We start from the raw sequence: 16,879 nt of genomic DNA, 5'->3' as shown, positions 1-16,879 counted from the left end.
GCAATTATACCCCAATAAAGATGTTTAAAAAAAAAAAAAAAAGAGGGCGCTGGGTCACAAAACCCCAGTTATGCGCACTGTTCAAAGGCCCTCCTGCAGTGAGGCCTACATGCATATCCTACGCACGGCAACCTGTCACGTTTCATGCTCTAAGCAGCTCACTGCTAGAGCTGCTATTTATTATTTACTAGCTGAAGCTAATTCAGTCAAAACTTAATTAGTATCAGTAAATCCTTATTCAGCAATAATCAGTAAAAGGGGGGAAAAAAGGGCTGTCATTTATCCAATCTTGGAAAAAAATCTCCATTATTCCTAGTTCACATGGATATCACGCACTTGCTTAAATATCTACCCAACTTCACATCCGATGACAAAACTGGCCTAGCAGAAAACGTCAAGGACACAGGAACCACCAGAATCAAAAACAGAGTCTTTAGCTAACACCCTGTAATTTTCCAAAAGTATATATACAGAATGCACTTTTCCTTGGCCAGGTAAATAATCTTTTAAAAATATATACAAATCACTCTATAGACCTACTCTTACCAGAGCTAAGAATTCCAATCGCTGATACCCAGTTTAAATAGGGCTAAGATATCAAGGTACTCGTGGACTCTAAATGTTCCTTGTTCCCATTCAAACACTTAGTCATTCTCAAAATCAGTAAATGCTCTCTTGCTCCTAAACTGAAACTTTTATTTGCAATTTAAGCATGTGTCTGTATTGTCCAGATAATCTCAGAGGAGATGGAAATGAAACAGCTAGCGACTCTTACATAAGAAAGCCTACCTTATTAGTTTTTTATCCTGGGGAGCAGGTGTGTGTGTGTAAAAATTACAGTTCAAGAGACTTCCAAAAATTAACTTTTAAAAAGTTTTTCATTTTTCTACCTTTATATAACGTTTGTAAGCTGAGATTAGTACACAGGCACATATGGGTTACATGATAAAAACTATCTTAGTATGAAAATCTGAAATATTAAATACCAGTGATTTTTGAAAGTATAACATAGGAAGCAAAGTTGCTGCATTTTTAAAAAATATTTATTTATTTATTTGGTCGTGCCAGGTCTTAGTTGCGGCATGTGGGATCTAGTTCTCTGACCAGGGACAGAACCCGGGCCCCCTGCATTGGGAGCACGGAGTCTTAACCACTGGACCACCAGGGAAGTCCCTGCTGCAGTTTTTAAAAAAGATTCCATTACTTCAATATAAATGGGAAGTTAAAGAAAAGTGAGTAAAATTTCTGAAACCAGAAACATTTCAAACTATTTTGGAATATCCACTTCCAAGGAAACTTCTAAAACTCAGCTTAAGAAAAAATGTTTTGGTTTTAATCCTAAAATTACCATCATTCCCCCACAGGGCACTGAAATAAATGAGAGCTGTAAGTAAAGAATCATTTTTAGGGGCTTCCCTGGTGGCGCAGTGGTTGGGAGTCCGCCTGCCGATGCAGGGGACATGGGTTCGTGCCCCAGTCCGGGAAGATCCCACATGCCGAGGAGCGGCTGGGCCCGTGAGCCATGGCCGCTGAGCCTGCGCGTCCGGAGCCTGTGCTCCGCAACGGGAGAGGCCCGCGTACCGCAAAAAAAAAAGAATCATTTTTAGTATAAATGTAAAGTACCTGGTGATATCTTCAGTCAACTGAGAAGGATCAGGAGGATAAAACTTCACATTAAAGCTGAAGAGCCAAGGAAGATCTGTAATTATTAAAGATCATGATTATTTATGCAACCAACACAATCACCATTTATACTGATAAAACTTAAAAGTCAATGTTCAAATAGTATAGATCAGTCCTGCTATAAATCAATTCAGAGAATTTTTTTTAATTTAAAGAAAATATCATTTACAAAACAAAAATGAAGTGAAAATCAATTCCATAAATAACCCATCATCAAAGAATAATAGGTTCACTTTTTTATAAACATTTACTGGTATGTCAACAAATGTTTTATATGGTGATCCAGTATGCAAACATTTTAATATAAACTTCATGTAATAGTTCTGAGATAAGATTTTTTAACCATAGGATCTCTAGATGCCAAATATTCTCCACACTTTAAAAACAAAAAAAAAAAAGAGGGCTTCCCTGGTGGTGCAGTAATTAAGAGTCTGCCTGCCGATGCAGGGGACACGGGTTTGAGCCCTGGTCCAGGAAGATCCCACAAGCCGCGGAGCAACTAAGCCCGTGTGCCACAACTACTGAGCCTGCTCTCTAGAGCCCATGCGCCACAACTACTGAGCCCGTGCGCCACAACTACTGAAGCCCGTGTGCTTAGAACCCATGCTCCACAACAAGAGAAGCCACTACAATGAGAAGCCCGTGCACCGCAATGAAGAGTAGCCCCTGCCCGCTGCAACTAGAGAAAAGCCCGCACTCAGCAACAAAGACCCAACACAGCCAAAAATAAAATAAATAAAATAAATTTATTTTTTTAAAAAAAAGCAATTTAGGATTTCTATATTGTTGGGGGAAGAGGAATAATGATCAAATGATCACTATAACTATTCAAGAAATGATGGGCTTCCCCGGTGGCACAGTGATTGAAAGTCCGCCTGCCGATGCAGGGGACACTGGTTCGTGCCCCGGTCCGGGAAGATCCCACAGGGCAGGTATTATTTTCGTAAAGGGATCAAAATAATTCCAATAGTCTGAATTCAGAGTTATACTCAAAGTACATGGTATTTCCAAATAAAAACATAAAAACTGTATGTGTGTGTGTGTGTGTGTGTGTGTGTGTGTGTGTGTGTGTGTGTTATTTCATTTCACACATATTTGAAGGCCTCACAGTTGCTTTCATTTAGGGAGTTGAAGAAAAATTTCTTGAATCCCATTCTCTTGCTCAATGGATCATTTTGTTCTTTTCTCACCGTAGACACGCTAACTTTCCTCCTACTCAGAAGTCAGTGAAGAGTTACTGAATAGCTACTGTGAATACACAGAACTCTTGCTGGATTTTGGCTCAATACATCATTATTCTACTAACGACGCAAACCTGCCACATTTAATAAACAGATTCAAGTTCCCTCGATACATTTAAAACATCATAAAAAAGATATAGAACTTTCTTGAGTATTAAGAGACATGCCATTTCTTGGCCAGTAGCACCAGGGTGGCTGTGATGCATATGTACTTCTTCAAGGTAATTACTAACCCATAATTAAGCAAAGTCATCACAGGACTATCGTATCACTTCTTAATGGATCTTTATTTATTTGTTTCCTAGGTATTAACACCAGCACATGCTTACCTGGATACGACAACAGGGATAAGTTTCTAATAGAACACATATTGCAGGTTCTATTTCCAATTCTAAAGTTGATAAAGTTGTACTGATAATGCTAAACTTTTTATTTAGTTATGTATTATCATTTTTACCTAGCTATATAAACAGTCTATCTAGCTATGGATTGTTTATATATTAATACAGGCAAGCCTAAGATATATAGCCTTATATATCTATATAGTCTTATTTGTGTACATTTGAGAAAATAAAGATTTTTAGGCAACTTTTACACAGAAACTGATAGGCTGTCAGCTGTCAAACGTAACTCAAAAAAGATTAATGTTTACCTCTGTTAACTGAATGACAATAAATCACTGCAGAGGTTGGGCTAAGACAGAACAAACAGTTCTTTCATCCATTTTAACACAAGCAGAAAGGAAGAGGTAAAATGCAACAGCTAAAACTTCATTTCCTCAGCCTACTTTCATGATCAGGACGGTACAGGATTCCATTTAGGGAACTAGTTCCAAGAGTTTGAAAATGCCAAATCCTGTGTTACTGCTATTCCTCTTGCCAAACCACAAGGGCAAAAGTCCTGAAATAACTCTAAAAAAAAAACTTCACAAATAATCAAAACGTAAGACCATGATTCATAATCAGCAAGAAGGAGTCTTGCCTTCCAAAAGTTAGGATAGCTCCATGACTCTGAAGGGAGAAGCACACAAACACAATGCAACAAAAGCCAAAGCAAAACTATAGGAAACAAATTCAATGGAACATCAATCATGTTTCACAGGTTATCCTGTTCCGTCCACGGTTTCGGTCACTTGGCAAGTAGGGTTTCAGAGAAAGTCAAAGAACCAAGCATCCAGGCCTTTTTGAACTCATGCACTTTGCAGAGTTTTAACAACCGCAGAAGGGACTAGAAAAAGTTCCGAAGCTTTCTGGTACAGTTTCTTCCATAATATAAGCATAATGTATCTCTAATTACTCCTTTTCTTTACTTTCCCCCTTTTCTATTATGAAGCAAACATGAATGGATGAAACACCAAGATAATAGATGCAGGGCAGAGGGGTGGAGGAGGGAGGGAAGGATGGAAAGCCAGGGATAACAGTCAAAAGACAGGGTGACCAACCACCCCAGTTAGCACTAAAAGTCCCACATCCTCACAGTCCTGGGCAAATCAGGAAGGTCACTCTAATCAAAGATATTTTAAAAATGAAAAGAAAGATGAGTCTACAAGGAGAGGAAATAGGAAAAATAAGGTATACACTCCGTAAAAAAAAAAAAAGGAGAGTAGAGAAGGAAAGAAATGATAGGAAATCTCCCAAAATTATTAATAATCTGAGAAAGAAAGAGAAATAAAGAAAACAAATGTGGAGAATTGAAAATGAGATGGAAGGCAGACAGAAAGGAACCGAAGGGAAAAGCATAGATGTGTTCCAGTGTTTTAACGTTGGGAATAAATAAGCTGGGAATAATAAATAAGCAGGGAAATGAAACCAACAGCGCAGAGAGCATCCTGCTCCCTGGACAGCTTCTCCCTGGCCAGCTCTGGGGCCCACCGTCCAAAGGGCTGGTGAGAATTTTGTTCTCTTGTCTGAACAGTCCAGCTGTTTGTGGCTCCCTCCCTTTTCTGCTTAAGTCATTCACAGACCCTGCAGTAATTTAAGTAGCCAGATCCCCTATCAGAGGTTGTTCTGAGGTGATAATGATTCGTGATGCAGATATCACAAAACCAGTCACAGGAGGAAACTGAAGCTGGTTAGATAGAGTGGGACACGTAAGTCACTTAGGGAGACGACAGTAAGAACAAATGGGGAAATGGAAGAAAGGGACAAACAGAACTAAGAACAAACCCAGATTCAGAGCACAAAAAGTGGCCAAAGGAGGAGAGAAGGCAAACACCTCAGAGGACTCCAAGGATCATTTTGCAATCCCTTCACTCCTCAAACCCTCACTCCAGGACATCCAGAAGCAGTGTATCCATATGCCTCTGGAGCCAGAGGCATGCTTACTAATTAAACTAATTGGACACACAGCCAAAATCAAGTAGACAAACAAGAGTAATAGGGCTCTCTTGGGTACATTTCATATAAGAAGGGCAAGTTACAGAAAGGCAGCTTCTCATACTTTCCCCCAGAGACAAAGATCAGGTGTTGCGGGCTTCCCCGGTGGCGCGGTGGTTGAGAGTCCGCCTGCCGATGCAGGGGACGCGGGTTCGTGCCCCGGTCCGGGAAGATCCCACATGCCGCGGAGCGGCTGGGCCCGTGAGCCATGGCTGCTGAGCCTGCGCGTCTGGAGCCTGTGCTCCGCAACGGGAGAGGCCACAGCAGTGAGAGGCCCGCGTACCGCAAAAAAAAAAAAAAAAAAAGATCAGGTGTTGCTTCACAGTGGCAGACACTGTGAGGGACTATTTAAGAAGAGGAGTCTACAACCTCTTGACCAGGAGTCCCTAAGCCATGACCAAAATAAACAGTCATGATTCTACAGAAGTATTTTTGAGTCTCAACTTCCTATATGATATGAATGCAAAACAGAGCTGATGGTTCTATTACTATCTTATTCTAGTTTACATTCCTGTGAATTTTAGTAAAGATAGAAAAACACAGATGTAAAGATTAACTCGATAACTTCAAAGTCTGACGATTTAATACTCACTTCGCAGCTGTCTCTTCATTTCTTTTGCGGGATCTAGCCAGTTCTGCAGGGGGTGAAAAAAAAAGGTTAATTAACCCATAAGAAGCAGTCCAGAGTCCAAAATGGAACAGTTTACAGTTCACGTACTTAAACTTAAGTGTAAACATTTTAACGAAGTCCTATGCAAACAGCTACTAGCATTCCACTGGGCTCAGTACTGATTTGTTTTTGAATGCGTGTTTGTGTGTGTGTTGTAAATATTAAAACACTTTAAGGTGGGTCTCTTGGGCCTCATTTTCTTGGATGTGAAATCAAACATCTACCCAAATGACGAGACGTAATACATCTACGTCTAGTCTTTATTCTATAGTAGTACTGCCAGCAACAGCCCCTGTGGACACTGAAATGAGAGCTCAGTCAAGGACAATCATTGGCTCTTATTCATGGATAAAATGTGAATTGGAAACTATTGGTTAAAAGTACACATACCCCCATCAAACACAATTATCTCAACTCCTAAAGCCAATTCCTCCTTAAACTTTGTTTCTGCCTGCAACTGTACAACGCCATGGAGAAGTACTGTCAGATTGCAGCCAGTATTTTCCTTCCTGGAAGATTTAAACATCCTTTTACAACTTCATTCCAAGTTGAAAGTCACAATCATAAGGAACTCCCTTTCACTTTTCCTTTATTTCCACCCTTTGAGAAAGTTAAAAAAGATTCTAGGAAACCACTACAATATCTTAAAGCAAAAAAGATCAAATTTGAACTACTAGGTTCAAACCCTCTAAGGACGTTAAATATTTGTTTTTTAAAGCTACAGGCAAAAGATGTATCCAATAAAAAAATTTGCATATGTGTGTGTTTATGTATATGCTATATATATGTTTATTTTTTTATACTTCTACCTTATCCTCAAGTCATTATTAAAGTTCACTTTATCTTCACTAATAGAACAATTACACTTTTGAGATATATTAAACTGACTCAAATAATTGGCTTTAGAATAAGTTTCATTCATTCTAAAAGCATCCCAAATCATGTATTATAACATCTGTGTTTAAACAGAATTTTATTCAGATACATAAAGCAAACAATTAAAATGTTTACTGCTACATAGAAAATTATAACCTACTATCTTAGCAATATGTTGAATGGGTACAACAGAACATTAACTTACACACTATTAAGAAACAGTAACAACAGGATGCTTTGAAAGCAAAGCTGCACAGACCCCCACGGGTCTTACTATACCATTCAGGGCTTATACTGAGGGCAGCAAGGATCCAAGGTATGCATGGCTCTGTTCTAACACTGGTTATATTCAACCCTCTCAACAAAGAGTTACCAGAGCTTGGTCTAAGTTTCATAGCACTGGTGGCCCAGCTGCATGGCCCACTGATGTGAAGGGCCAATGGGAGCCTCTTGTGGTACCTCCAGTGCTGTGTCAAGGAGCAGCTCTAATTCTCCCCGAAGAAGAGAGCCTGGCATTCAGCTTCCCGGCCCTGCAGCAGCTGTCCGTGCAACAGCTGGCTCCCAAACGGCGGGCTATCATGAGGCACAAGAATGAGAAAAACACATCATTCAGCCTCTGGCCCAGACAGGGGAGTGGCTGGGGGAGAGGGAAGGAGAGTCAAAAGTGTTTTGGTATTTCGTCCAAGGATGTAACAACCACAGCAAGAAAAACTGAATCAGACACAACTCATGCCAAACTGAAAAGGAAAAAAATCCCTCAGAACATAAGCACAGAAGAAAGAAGAGAGGGGAGGGGAAACTACTGGTCTTATTAAAGGCCTAGACACACCCCTTCCAAATCCCCAGTTTCACCGTGTAACAATTGGTATAGAGGTCTCTCACAGAACAGCAAAAAAAAAAAGACCTCTCTGTTCCCCGAGTAAGAGGGTGGAAGCAGCAGCATCTTCTGTAACCCCAGGAAGTAACCCTGTGTCCCAGCCACCCGGCACTGTCCATTCTCACATGAATCACCAAAGCCTCGTACAAGTCACCTGACAGTTTCTGCACAGCATGCAGGGAGTCAATCTGGCTCTGCAGACCCAGGAGTATGAGTAATAAGTTTCTGTGCACCAGCCAACCACATTCAGACTCGCTGTCATTCTCAGGCCACTTTCCACAACATTGCCAGGCACAACATTAAGACCAAAGCGGCTTATTCTCTTGATTTCGGAGCCCATCCAAAAACTGAGCGGGCAGAGTTTACCTGATATGATCCAACAGTGGCAGCAGAGAGGACTTGTTGCATCCACCGACCTGGTTTGCCCTTTGGTACCCATCTGCTAACCACACACACTTCCACACTGTGAACTCCATTCCCACCCAGGAGTAAGGAGGTCTTTGCAAGGCCAGGATAGACCATTATTCCCTGCGTCCTTCACAGGACTTGGCAGTTCTAGGCAACCAGTGTAAGTACTAAATTAATACCTGTTGGCTGGTGGCCCACTGCTTGTCTCCTCCCTTCCCATGCTATGATCAATTTAAAAGACCACAGGTTATATTATTTGTCTTAGGTTGATTTTTATTTGAATAATTAGCTCCAATGAGCACTTAGATCATGAGTGGGATACAATTTTTTTGCCTAGGGTCATAAATTCCTAAGTAAAAAAACCAAAAATGCCTTAACATGACTTTTAAAAGAAATATCAGTCTATTATCCGCATTATCAATTATAAGTAAATAGTAGACATAAAACTTTTTAACAGATAAATAATAAAAATGAATTTCTTGGTTCTGACACTTGAGGAGTGCTGGGTGGATCAAGCAGACACAAAAAGATGGAAAAAGCCATCAGAGAATGACGTAAGTGCACACACTCACACACACCATGACAGCTTAGAGCGCACCATTCCCATTTTTTAAAGATTTGGCTGCCACATACATAGACTTTGGAATCAGAACTACATGGAGTCAAATTCTGGCTTTCCACCTACTCTGTGACCTTGGGCTCATTCCTTATCTTCTTTAAGCCTTGGTTTCCTCACCCTCAAGATGAAGATCGTATCATCTACCCCATGGGGTTGTTCTCTTCAAACATTCATTCAAACGCTTCCTGAGGAGTAAGTACACATGCAATGGACTTTATCTAGTGCCTGTAATAGTAGATGTTTTTTGGTAATGATAAAATTAAATTGTTCTATCACCTTTCAGTATATATCCCTTCTTCACATAATGTTTTATTTCCAAAGGAGATATATTATATATATTAAGGAAGTTAATATTTATGTGACTACTTCTACCCACAAAAAGTTAATAAATCAGACTCTGGATTCAAAAAAATACGCTCACTGTAGTCATGGGCCAGATGAGATTAAAAATCAGACCCCTTCTCCTTAGAGAATCCTATCACAGGCTTCCAACAAAAGTAAATTAAAATTAAAATGTGGTCCTAGAATGTCAGTGTTATTAAATCACCTTAGAACATGAAATCAAGAGTCTGTGAATCAGCTGGGGGGAAAAAATGTCACCTCTTTATCTTCATTAACCTTTAGCTGAAATTTAGCATTACTATTAATTATGAATGTAGGGGGAAAAACAAAAACAACCTGGCTAGTATCAGCAGTGCCTTTAGCTTTGTCACTCATAGGAATCAAAACTATTTCCACAGCACACCAGAGTAGTTGCAGATCTTAAAATATCATTTATACTAATCAATATTTTTGAAATCACAGTAGGGATTAGATATTGATGAATTTATCCGAATTTTTAAAATTAATATGTTGAGAATGTTATTTATTGGCTTCCTTTATAGGCCTGTTTTTTTATAATCATACATTTCAAACACTGTTCTGAGAAGGAGCCCACAGAATTCACTAGACTGTCAAAGGAATCTAGGCACAAAGAAAAAGTTAAAACCAAAAACCTGCCTTGGCAGGTTAGAGAAAAAAATTTTAACTAAGCAGCAAATAGCTATACACATTTTTTTTTTCACACTTAAGTCTTTCTGTCAGTTAATTAGAGAAGCTCCTTAATTCTGCTCTCTTACCCACTGCAAACCTGAGAGCGGAACAGTCCTGGTTAACACCAAGTCTTCTGGCATTTCCCTGTAATATTTTCAATACTGGTTCTCAGAAAGTGTTAAATAAAGGCGATTCTCAATTATCTTCCAACAACAGAAACATCTAGAAAAATATAAAAGTTTGCTTATGAATCACTATATTTATATTCACAGGATGTTGGTGTTAGAAAAAACCTCAGAGACTATCGCCCAAATGTCCAGGCTGACTGCAAAGAGCCTCACTCCCACGCAAGAGGCTATGAGTACCAGAACACTCCCGCCACCCGTGAGGACCTGGAATTCCTCACTGCTAACAAGCTTCTGAGTGGTGACAACGCTGCTGGGCCCTGCACCACCATTTGAGTAGTAGAACCAGAGATTTTTTTTGTGTGCAGAAATTCCTGTCTTTAATGGAAGTCAAATGTAGAGAGACATTTTTCAAGTCCTTTAACTGGCTTGTCAGGAAGACCTCCAGCCTTCACTGGTTAAATATTCTAATTGTTGACGGCCTCCTGCAGAAAGCCCAAGCAGGTGACTGCTTCCTCCCCATCACACCGAACAGCTGTATCAAATAATGTCAGGACCCACAGTCTTTACTCCACAGAAGTGCTAACCACTTTCACCTGGTAGACATGAGCGCTCAGGCCCATCCACAAGCAGCATCTCATCAGCAGTCTGACGTGCAGCCAGCTGCCTGTCTTGGGCCACTGACCACACTAGATTTAGACAACAACTCAAGATACAGTCACAAAATCTATCTTTTAATTCCCTCCCTCCCAAAAATATCTATCTCACCTAATTCTCCTTCAGGGTAGATGCCAAGACCCTAGAGTTAGAAGTTTTTAAATTGCCTAGCCAGGCCTTCAAAATTGGTGCTTGTCAATTTTGCCAGGTGAGAGAAATTAAACTTAATCCAACACACACCCTATTACCAAATGTTAAAAGTAAATAATTTTGTCTAAAATCTGCATTTTCCTTTAAGAATTTATAGCACTGGGGCTTCCCTTGTGGCGCAGTGGTTGAGAGTTGGCCTGCCGATGCAGGGGACATGGGTTTGTGCCCCGGAGCGGCTAGGCCTGTGAGCCATGGCCGCTGAGCCTGTGCATCCGGAGCCTGTGCTCCGCAACGGGAGAGGCCACAACAGTGAGAGGCCAGTGTACCGCAAAAAAAAAAAAAAAAAAAAAAAAAAGAATTTATAGCACTGAAGCAGATCCCCTTTATTATACCTCTGTCTAAATTAAGTCTAAGAACATTGCCATCACGTTAGTGTTAGCAGAAACCTCACAGGCCCTCTGTTACATTGAAACATTCACTATGCATCTGGGAGAACATGATTCCAACACCTGTCTGCGGTATTATAAGGTGTAACTGGATTGAATATAGAGTTTTATTAAAGAATAGTTTATATGTGACAAACAGTTTAATACGAGAGTTTTTAGTTCTAGTTTCTGGGGGAGGAAATGGTCTGGCCATCAGAGAAATGCGTTGATCAATTTTCATAAAGTTAGCTGTGGATATCAACTACACTTCAAACAAGCTCCCCTTTCAATATGACTTGAAGCAAAATGACATTAAAATCCCTGGGCCAGATGCCAAACTCTGTTAACATCAAAAATTCAAGACAATATTTTCCCTTTAAAGATAGTCCAAAATCCTTAATGATGGTTCCATTTAGACAGGAATACAAGTACTACATGGACTGGGAATTCTGTGTATAAAATAATAACAGGTTGCTTGATTTCACATATTTCTAACGAAATTTTCCATAGTAAAGTTTACATGAGTTCTCTACAGACATTAAAAAGTTCTAACACTAATAATGATAGATTTTCATACTCAAGAGTAAAGTGGAAGGCTTCCAACCATGAGAGACATAGCACTACACTAAAATAAGATGAGATATTCCTTTCCATGGAAAATTTTCATACAAATAACCATGGCTTTACATTATAATATCTTGAAATGATCAGTGACTGAAAACGTCCATAAATACAAATATTCAGCATTTTAAAAAGCAGTTTAAATTCCTATTTCCTATAGTATCCTATTGTTGAAATTGCATGAGCTGAGTTGGTGCAATAGTAATAATTTTCTATGGAAAATAAAGGACACGATACAAATCTATATTTGAAAAATGAGTTCTTTAGCCCAGACATCTTGAGGTCTGGATTTTGTCTACATAAGCAAGAAGGAATAAAACAAAATATATACAACACAAAAGTTACAAAGGCAAATCAGATTATATATGAATGATTAAATATATTGCCAATCACATGTGAGCACTGATTTCCTGAAAAGTGAGTATTTCAGAAAGGACACCCTGCTGTTTATTCTCCCACTGTTCTATAGTTAAAGCCTAGATAACAAAGTGTGTGCCTAATTTTCTGAGCATTTTCATCTCGAATTTTCTAAGAGAAACTACAGAGTAAAATAAGGAATTATGAGTTCCCTGTTTAGTATTAGCTTTTTTGTCAATGAGAACATTATGGAGAACCCCTCCAAACTTAACCTTATCTTAATAGTCTCTGCCCTAATGACCTTAGCCTCTCCTTGACCTCAGCCATCCCTTTTCATAGCTGAACACTCAGTCGTGTCACTACACAGAGTTCTCCACCTCATTAGATGTCATTGTTCCATTCTCAGATGCAATCATTTCCTCTCCTAAGTCTTCTACTCAGTTATTCTCACTGTACCTGCCGGTCGACTTCTTTGGACTTTCATCCCTTGGTCTCAGCCATTTTCTCCCAGCCTATCAGCCCATTTCAGCTTCAGTTATGTTCCTGTGATCCTATGAATAATCAGCTTGATAACCTGTGCATCAGGATCTCCAGTTTTCTCAATCTTTTGCCCTTTTAACCATAACCACCGTGAACATAACCAACTCCCCTTTAATACCCCACTTCTCCACTGTTATACCCAGGGTGCGGAGAGCAATTAGAGAAGCACGCAACAACGTATTCTGCTGCCATCACAGTTCTATGATCTCCAGTCTCAGCCGGACGGTCAACAGCAATCCACATCTCTCCTAAATCATTGGCTCGTCTACTTTCACTACCACAACCTCAAGGGAGGCTACTTTTGTGCTTTGGATGAGCAGACCTGCTCATATTCCCTCTCTCAGACCTTTTTAAAGGCAAGACTGGTTGTCTGACATCACTGTGTCAGCCTATCAGTGACTAATCATTTTCCTTAGGATAAAGGAGATCTCCCAAGCCTTGAAATATAGACATATAGCCTAGATAGCCCTGCATAATCTGACCCCTTATCAACACCCAGTCTCCCCCCATTAACCACAACAGATGTCTTTCCATTTAGCAAGCGGTCAGCTATTCCTGCCCAGGGCCCTGTGTGTGTGCTTCCCATGTCCCTTCGCCCAAAGCCCACTCACGCTTCAGATCTCTCTTTAAGCATCATTTCTCTCCTAAGAAGTCTTCCCCGTTAATAACCTGAATCTTTCCTGTAAAACAGTAATCAAAGTTTAGTAACTGTGTAATTCAGGTTTTTTTACTCTGTCTTCTCAACTAGGACTAAGTGGGGACATCCACGAAGGCAGGGTCTGTGTCTTAATTATTTACTGCTAGAGTTGCAGAAATACACTGGTTTGCACACAGGTAGTATTTTTTTTAATTGTGGTAAAAAACACGTAACATAAAAATTTACCCTCTTAACCAATTGTGTACAGTTCAGTAGCGCTAACTATATCACATTGTTATGCAACGGATTCTAGAACTTCTTCATCTTGCAAAACAAACTCTATACCTATTGAACAACAACTTTCCATTTTCTCCTCCCCCCACTCCCAGGCAACCACAATTTTACTTTGTTTCCATGGGTTTGACTAGGGATACCTCATATAAGGGACTCATACAGCACTTGTCTTTTTGTGACTAACTTCACTCAATATAATATCCTCTAGGTTCATCCGTGTTATAGGATGAACAACATTTCCTTCTTTTGCGGGCCTCTCACTGTTGTGGCCTCTCCCGTTGCGGAGCACAGGCTCCAGACGCGCAGGCTCAGCGGCCATGGCTCACGGGCCCAGCCGCTCCGCGGCATGTGGGATCTTCCCGGACCGGAGCACGAACCCATGTCCCCTGCATCAGCAGGCAGACTCTCAACCACTGCGCCACCAGGGAAGCCCAAGATTTCCTTCTTTAAGGCTCAATAACATTCCATTCACCACACCTTGTATATGCCACATTTCGTTTATCCAATTCATCCATCAAGAAACATTTGGGTTGCTTCTATCTCTTGGCTATTGTAATACTGCAATGAACACAGGTGTGCAAATGTCTCTTCAAGATCCTGCTTTCAATTCTTTTGGATATATACCCAGAAGATTGCTAGATCACTTGGTAATTCTATTTATAATTTTTTGAGTAACCTCTATACTGTTTTCCTAATAGCTGCACCATACTACCTTCCCATCACCAGCGCACAGGGATCCCAATTTTTTCACATCCTCGGCAACATTTGTGATTTTCTGGGGTTTTTGTTTTGTTCTTTTATAGTGGCCATCTTAATGGGTGTGAGATGGCACACAGGTGGTATTTTAAAAATATTTGATAATGTCTAGATATACAGATATTACACAGATAAAAAGGTAAGGCCTCTACCCTCAAGAAGTTCCTAGAGCAATGGGGAGAAAGACTGATAAACAAATAAGGTTTGTGCTAAATGTCTACATGACTGAACTGTCAACTCAATCCTTGAGTTGGGGGCAGGAGGGATGGTGATGGAAAACAGTCAAGGAAAATATCACAGAGTAGGATACCTAAGTTGGATCTTAAGGAAGAGTAGACATTCAGATACCAAAAAAATGAGAAGGATATTCCAAATGTAAGGGATAGTATGTTCAAGCAGGTATAGTATGGACTGGCAAAGCTCCCCTTAGGAGAGAAATTTGGAGTGTGTTCAATACGGACTGTATGTGAGAGGTTACTGAGAAATGGAGGTAAAGAAGTAGACACAAGTCACATGACCAGGATTGTAATTCACACTAAGAGGGTTAGACTGTACCCATTAAATGGTTTGAAGCCAATGAGTGCCAAGATGGGATATGCCTTCTCGAGAGTTCAATCTGGCAGCAAGGTGAAGAATGATCCCAGAGGCCTGAGACTGGACAGTCAGACCAGTTAGGAGGCTAATAAAATAGGCAAAGCAAGAGATGACAGGAGCCTAAACCAAAGCAAGGACTGTGCACAAAGAGAACCAGAAGAGGGATGTCAGCAGCTAGAAAAGACAGAACTTGTATAAGAAGTAGAAGGAACCTCTCCTCACTCTTCAGGGAACAAATGAAGTTTAAGAGGAAGATGAGGCGTTTGCTTTAAGACAACTGAGTGTAGTGTCCAGTAGGCAGTGAAGTATATGAGTCTGAGATTCAGGTGAAAGATACGTATTAGACACGTAAGAGTCAGCAAAATAAAAAATAGTGAATCCTTCTAGCTAAGCACCACTCTTTCTCACGCAAATCTACTGTTCCAGAAATACCGTATGTCTTAATATAGCATATCCTATTTCTACTAACAGAACATGTTATTCTACATATTCTACAACATATTAGATGGTCTTCTTTTTTTAAAAAGATTAAATGCTCCTGTGAATGTACCAAAATGTCATCGCAGAAAAGTGGGTAATGACAGCCAAATTTCCATCACTTTCTCTTTTGCAGCTCTGAGGGCCAACAGAAGGGCACATGGTTGCAGACATTATCAAGACTACCTTGTAATTTAACGTCTAAAGAGAGCACCCAGTTTATTTAGTCGAATGTCTACTATGTTATTACTTCTAAGAAAAGTGCTCTAAACAGAGCTCTGATGAGGACGCTCACACGCTATTCAGCAGGCCCGCATGCAATTTAATGGTCTTTAGTTTAATTGTAGAATTAAACCACCAATTAGGTATCAAAGGTTTCAAACTAAGTAGTTGAGAAAATTTAATTTATATATAATTATCACTCTTAGTACCCTACATTTCATTACCAGGATGTATAAATACAAATAATGATGGCATGCGGGCAAATAAAATTTACAGCCTATATCCATCTACCAACTGACTGTGATGTGAATGTTAGGCGCTGGAAGGTGCACTGTGACCAAGTGCCCTGTGCATCCTCAGACAGAACGATCACAGTGCGTCTGCCCACAGCCACCATCCAACAGACTTAAAAGGGCTTCACTTTAGGGTGTAACCCTCCTTCCACCATGTGAGGACACCATGAGAAGGCCCTGTCCACGAGCCGGGAAGGGGGCCCTCACCAGACACTGAATTGGCTGGCACCTTGATTTTGATTTTGACCGTCCTAGGCTCCCCAGCTATGAGAAACACATGTCTGTTGTTTATAAGCCACTCAGTCTATGGTACTTTATTACAAAAGCCCAAACTGACTAAGACACAAGGCTAGAGGTTAAAGTCTGGTTAATTGCCAGAACTGGTAAATATTTCTCTCTTTTTAATATGTTTATGAAACAGAGAAGCCCTGAAGGTCCCTGGAATTAGCATCAAGCATTAGAGCACTCTGATGATCCTGCCTAGTAGTAACTTGGGAAATTCCTGGAGCAGAAACAATCTCAACACACTCCCGGTGCCAGGCAGATCTCCACAGGGTCCTGGCTGGTCAAATCTACCACCTGAGTCAGGCGGGGCCCTGCCTTTCTTTTGGCCCCCAATAACCCACACCACAGGGCAAGGAACACCTTCACCCCACACAACCACTAATCTGTTCAGCAAGGCAAACACTCTCTCCAGACAAGTACAAATGGGTTTCCCTTGACATTTCTTCCAATATGCCTCCTTCCCTGCTTTTCAGACAAGCTTAATTCCTAGCATACAGGGGAATTCAAGAGCTAAAAATTCAACATAAAAATTTTAAAACCGGTTCTTTCAGTTTCTAACAATTAACGTAGTACAAGATATTCCGTTCTGTCTGCTTACGATATAAGTAGAAAAGCATACAAACACACAATAGCAAAAGGTTATACAGGAAAACACAAGTTTTCAA

The 16,879-nt window shown here is 40.3% G+C and overlaps 1 protein-coding gene across 35 annotated transcripts in view; it reads right to left on the bottom strand.

The window, feature by feature from the left end:
- EPB41L2 (erythrocyte membrane protein band 4.1 like 2) overlaps window positions 1-16,879 on the bottom strand; it is a 214,590-nt gene that overhangs the window by 61,174 nt on the left and 136,537 nt on the right. For all 35 annotated transcript variants that reach the window (XR_004352470.1, XM_032650775.1, XM_032650789.1 and 32 more), the window contains 2 exons: window positions 5,892-5,934; window positions 1,624-1,699 (listed from right to left, as the gene is read on the bottom strand). Coding sequence is in view for 34 of the 35 variants with exons in the window: in XM_032650775.1 (XP_032506666.1) it covers window positions 1,624-1,699; window positions 5,892-5,934 (119 nt within the window). In the remaining variant the exon portion in view is untranslated. The remainder of the gene's footprint in view (window positions 1-1,623; window positions 1,700-5,891; window positions 5,935-16,879) is intronic.

Source organism: Phocoena sinus, chromosome 12, assembly GCF_008692025.1.
Source record: "Phocoena sinus isolate mPhoSin1 chromosome 12, mPhoSin1.pri, whole genome shotgun sequence".
NCBI classification, from domain to species: domain Eukaryota; kingdom Metazoa; phylum Chordata; class Mammalia; order Artiodactyla; family Phocoenidae; genus Phocoena; species Phocoena sinus.
The sequence above is the reverse complement of the archived record's forward strand: the minus strand, read 5'-3'. Positions and strand labels throughout refer to the sequence as shown.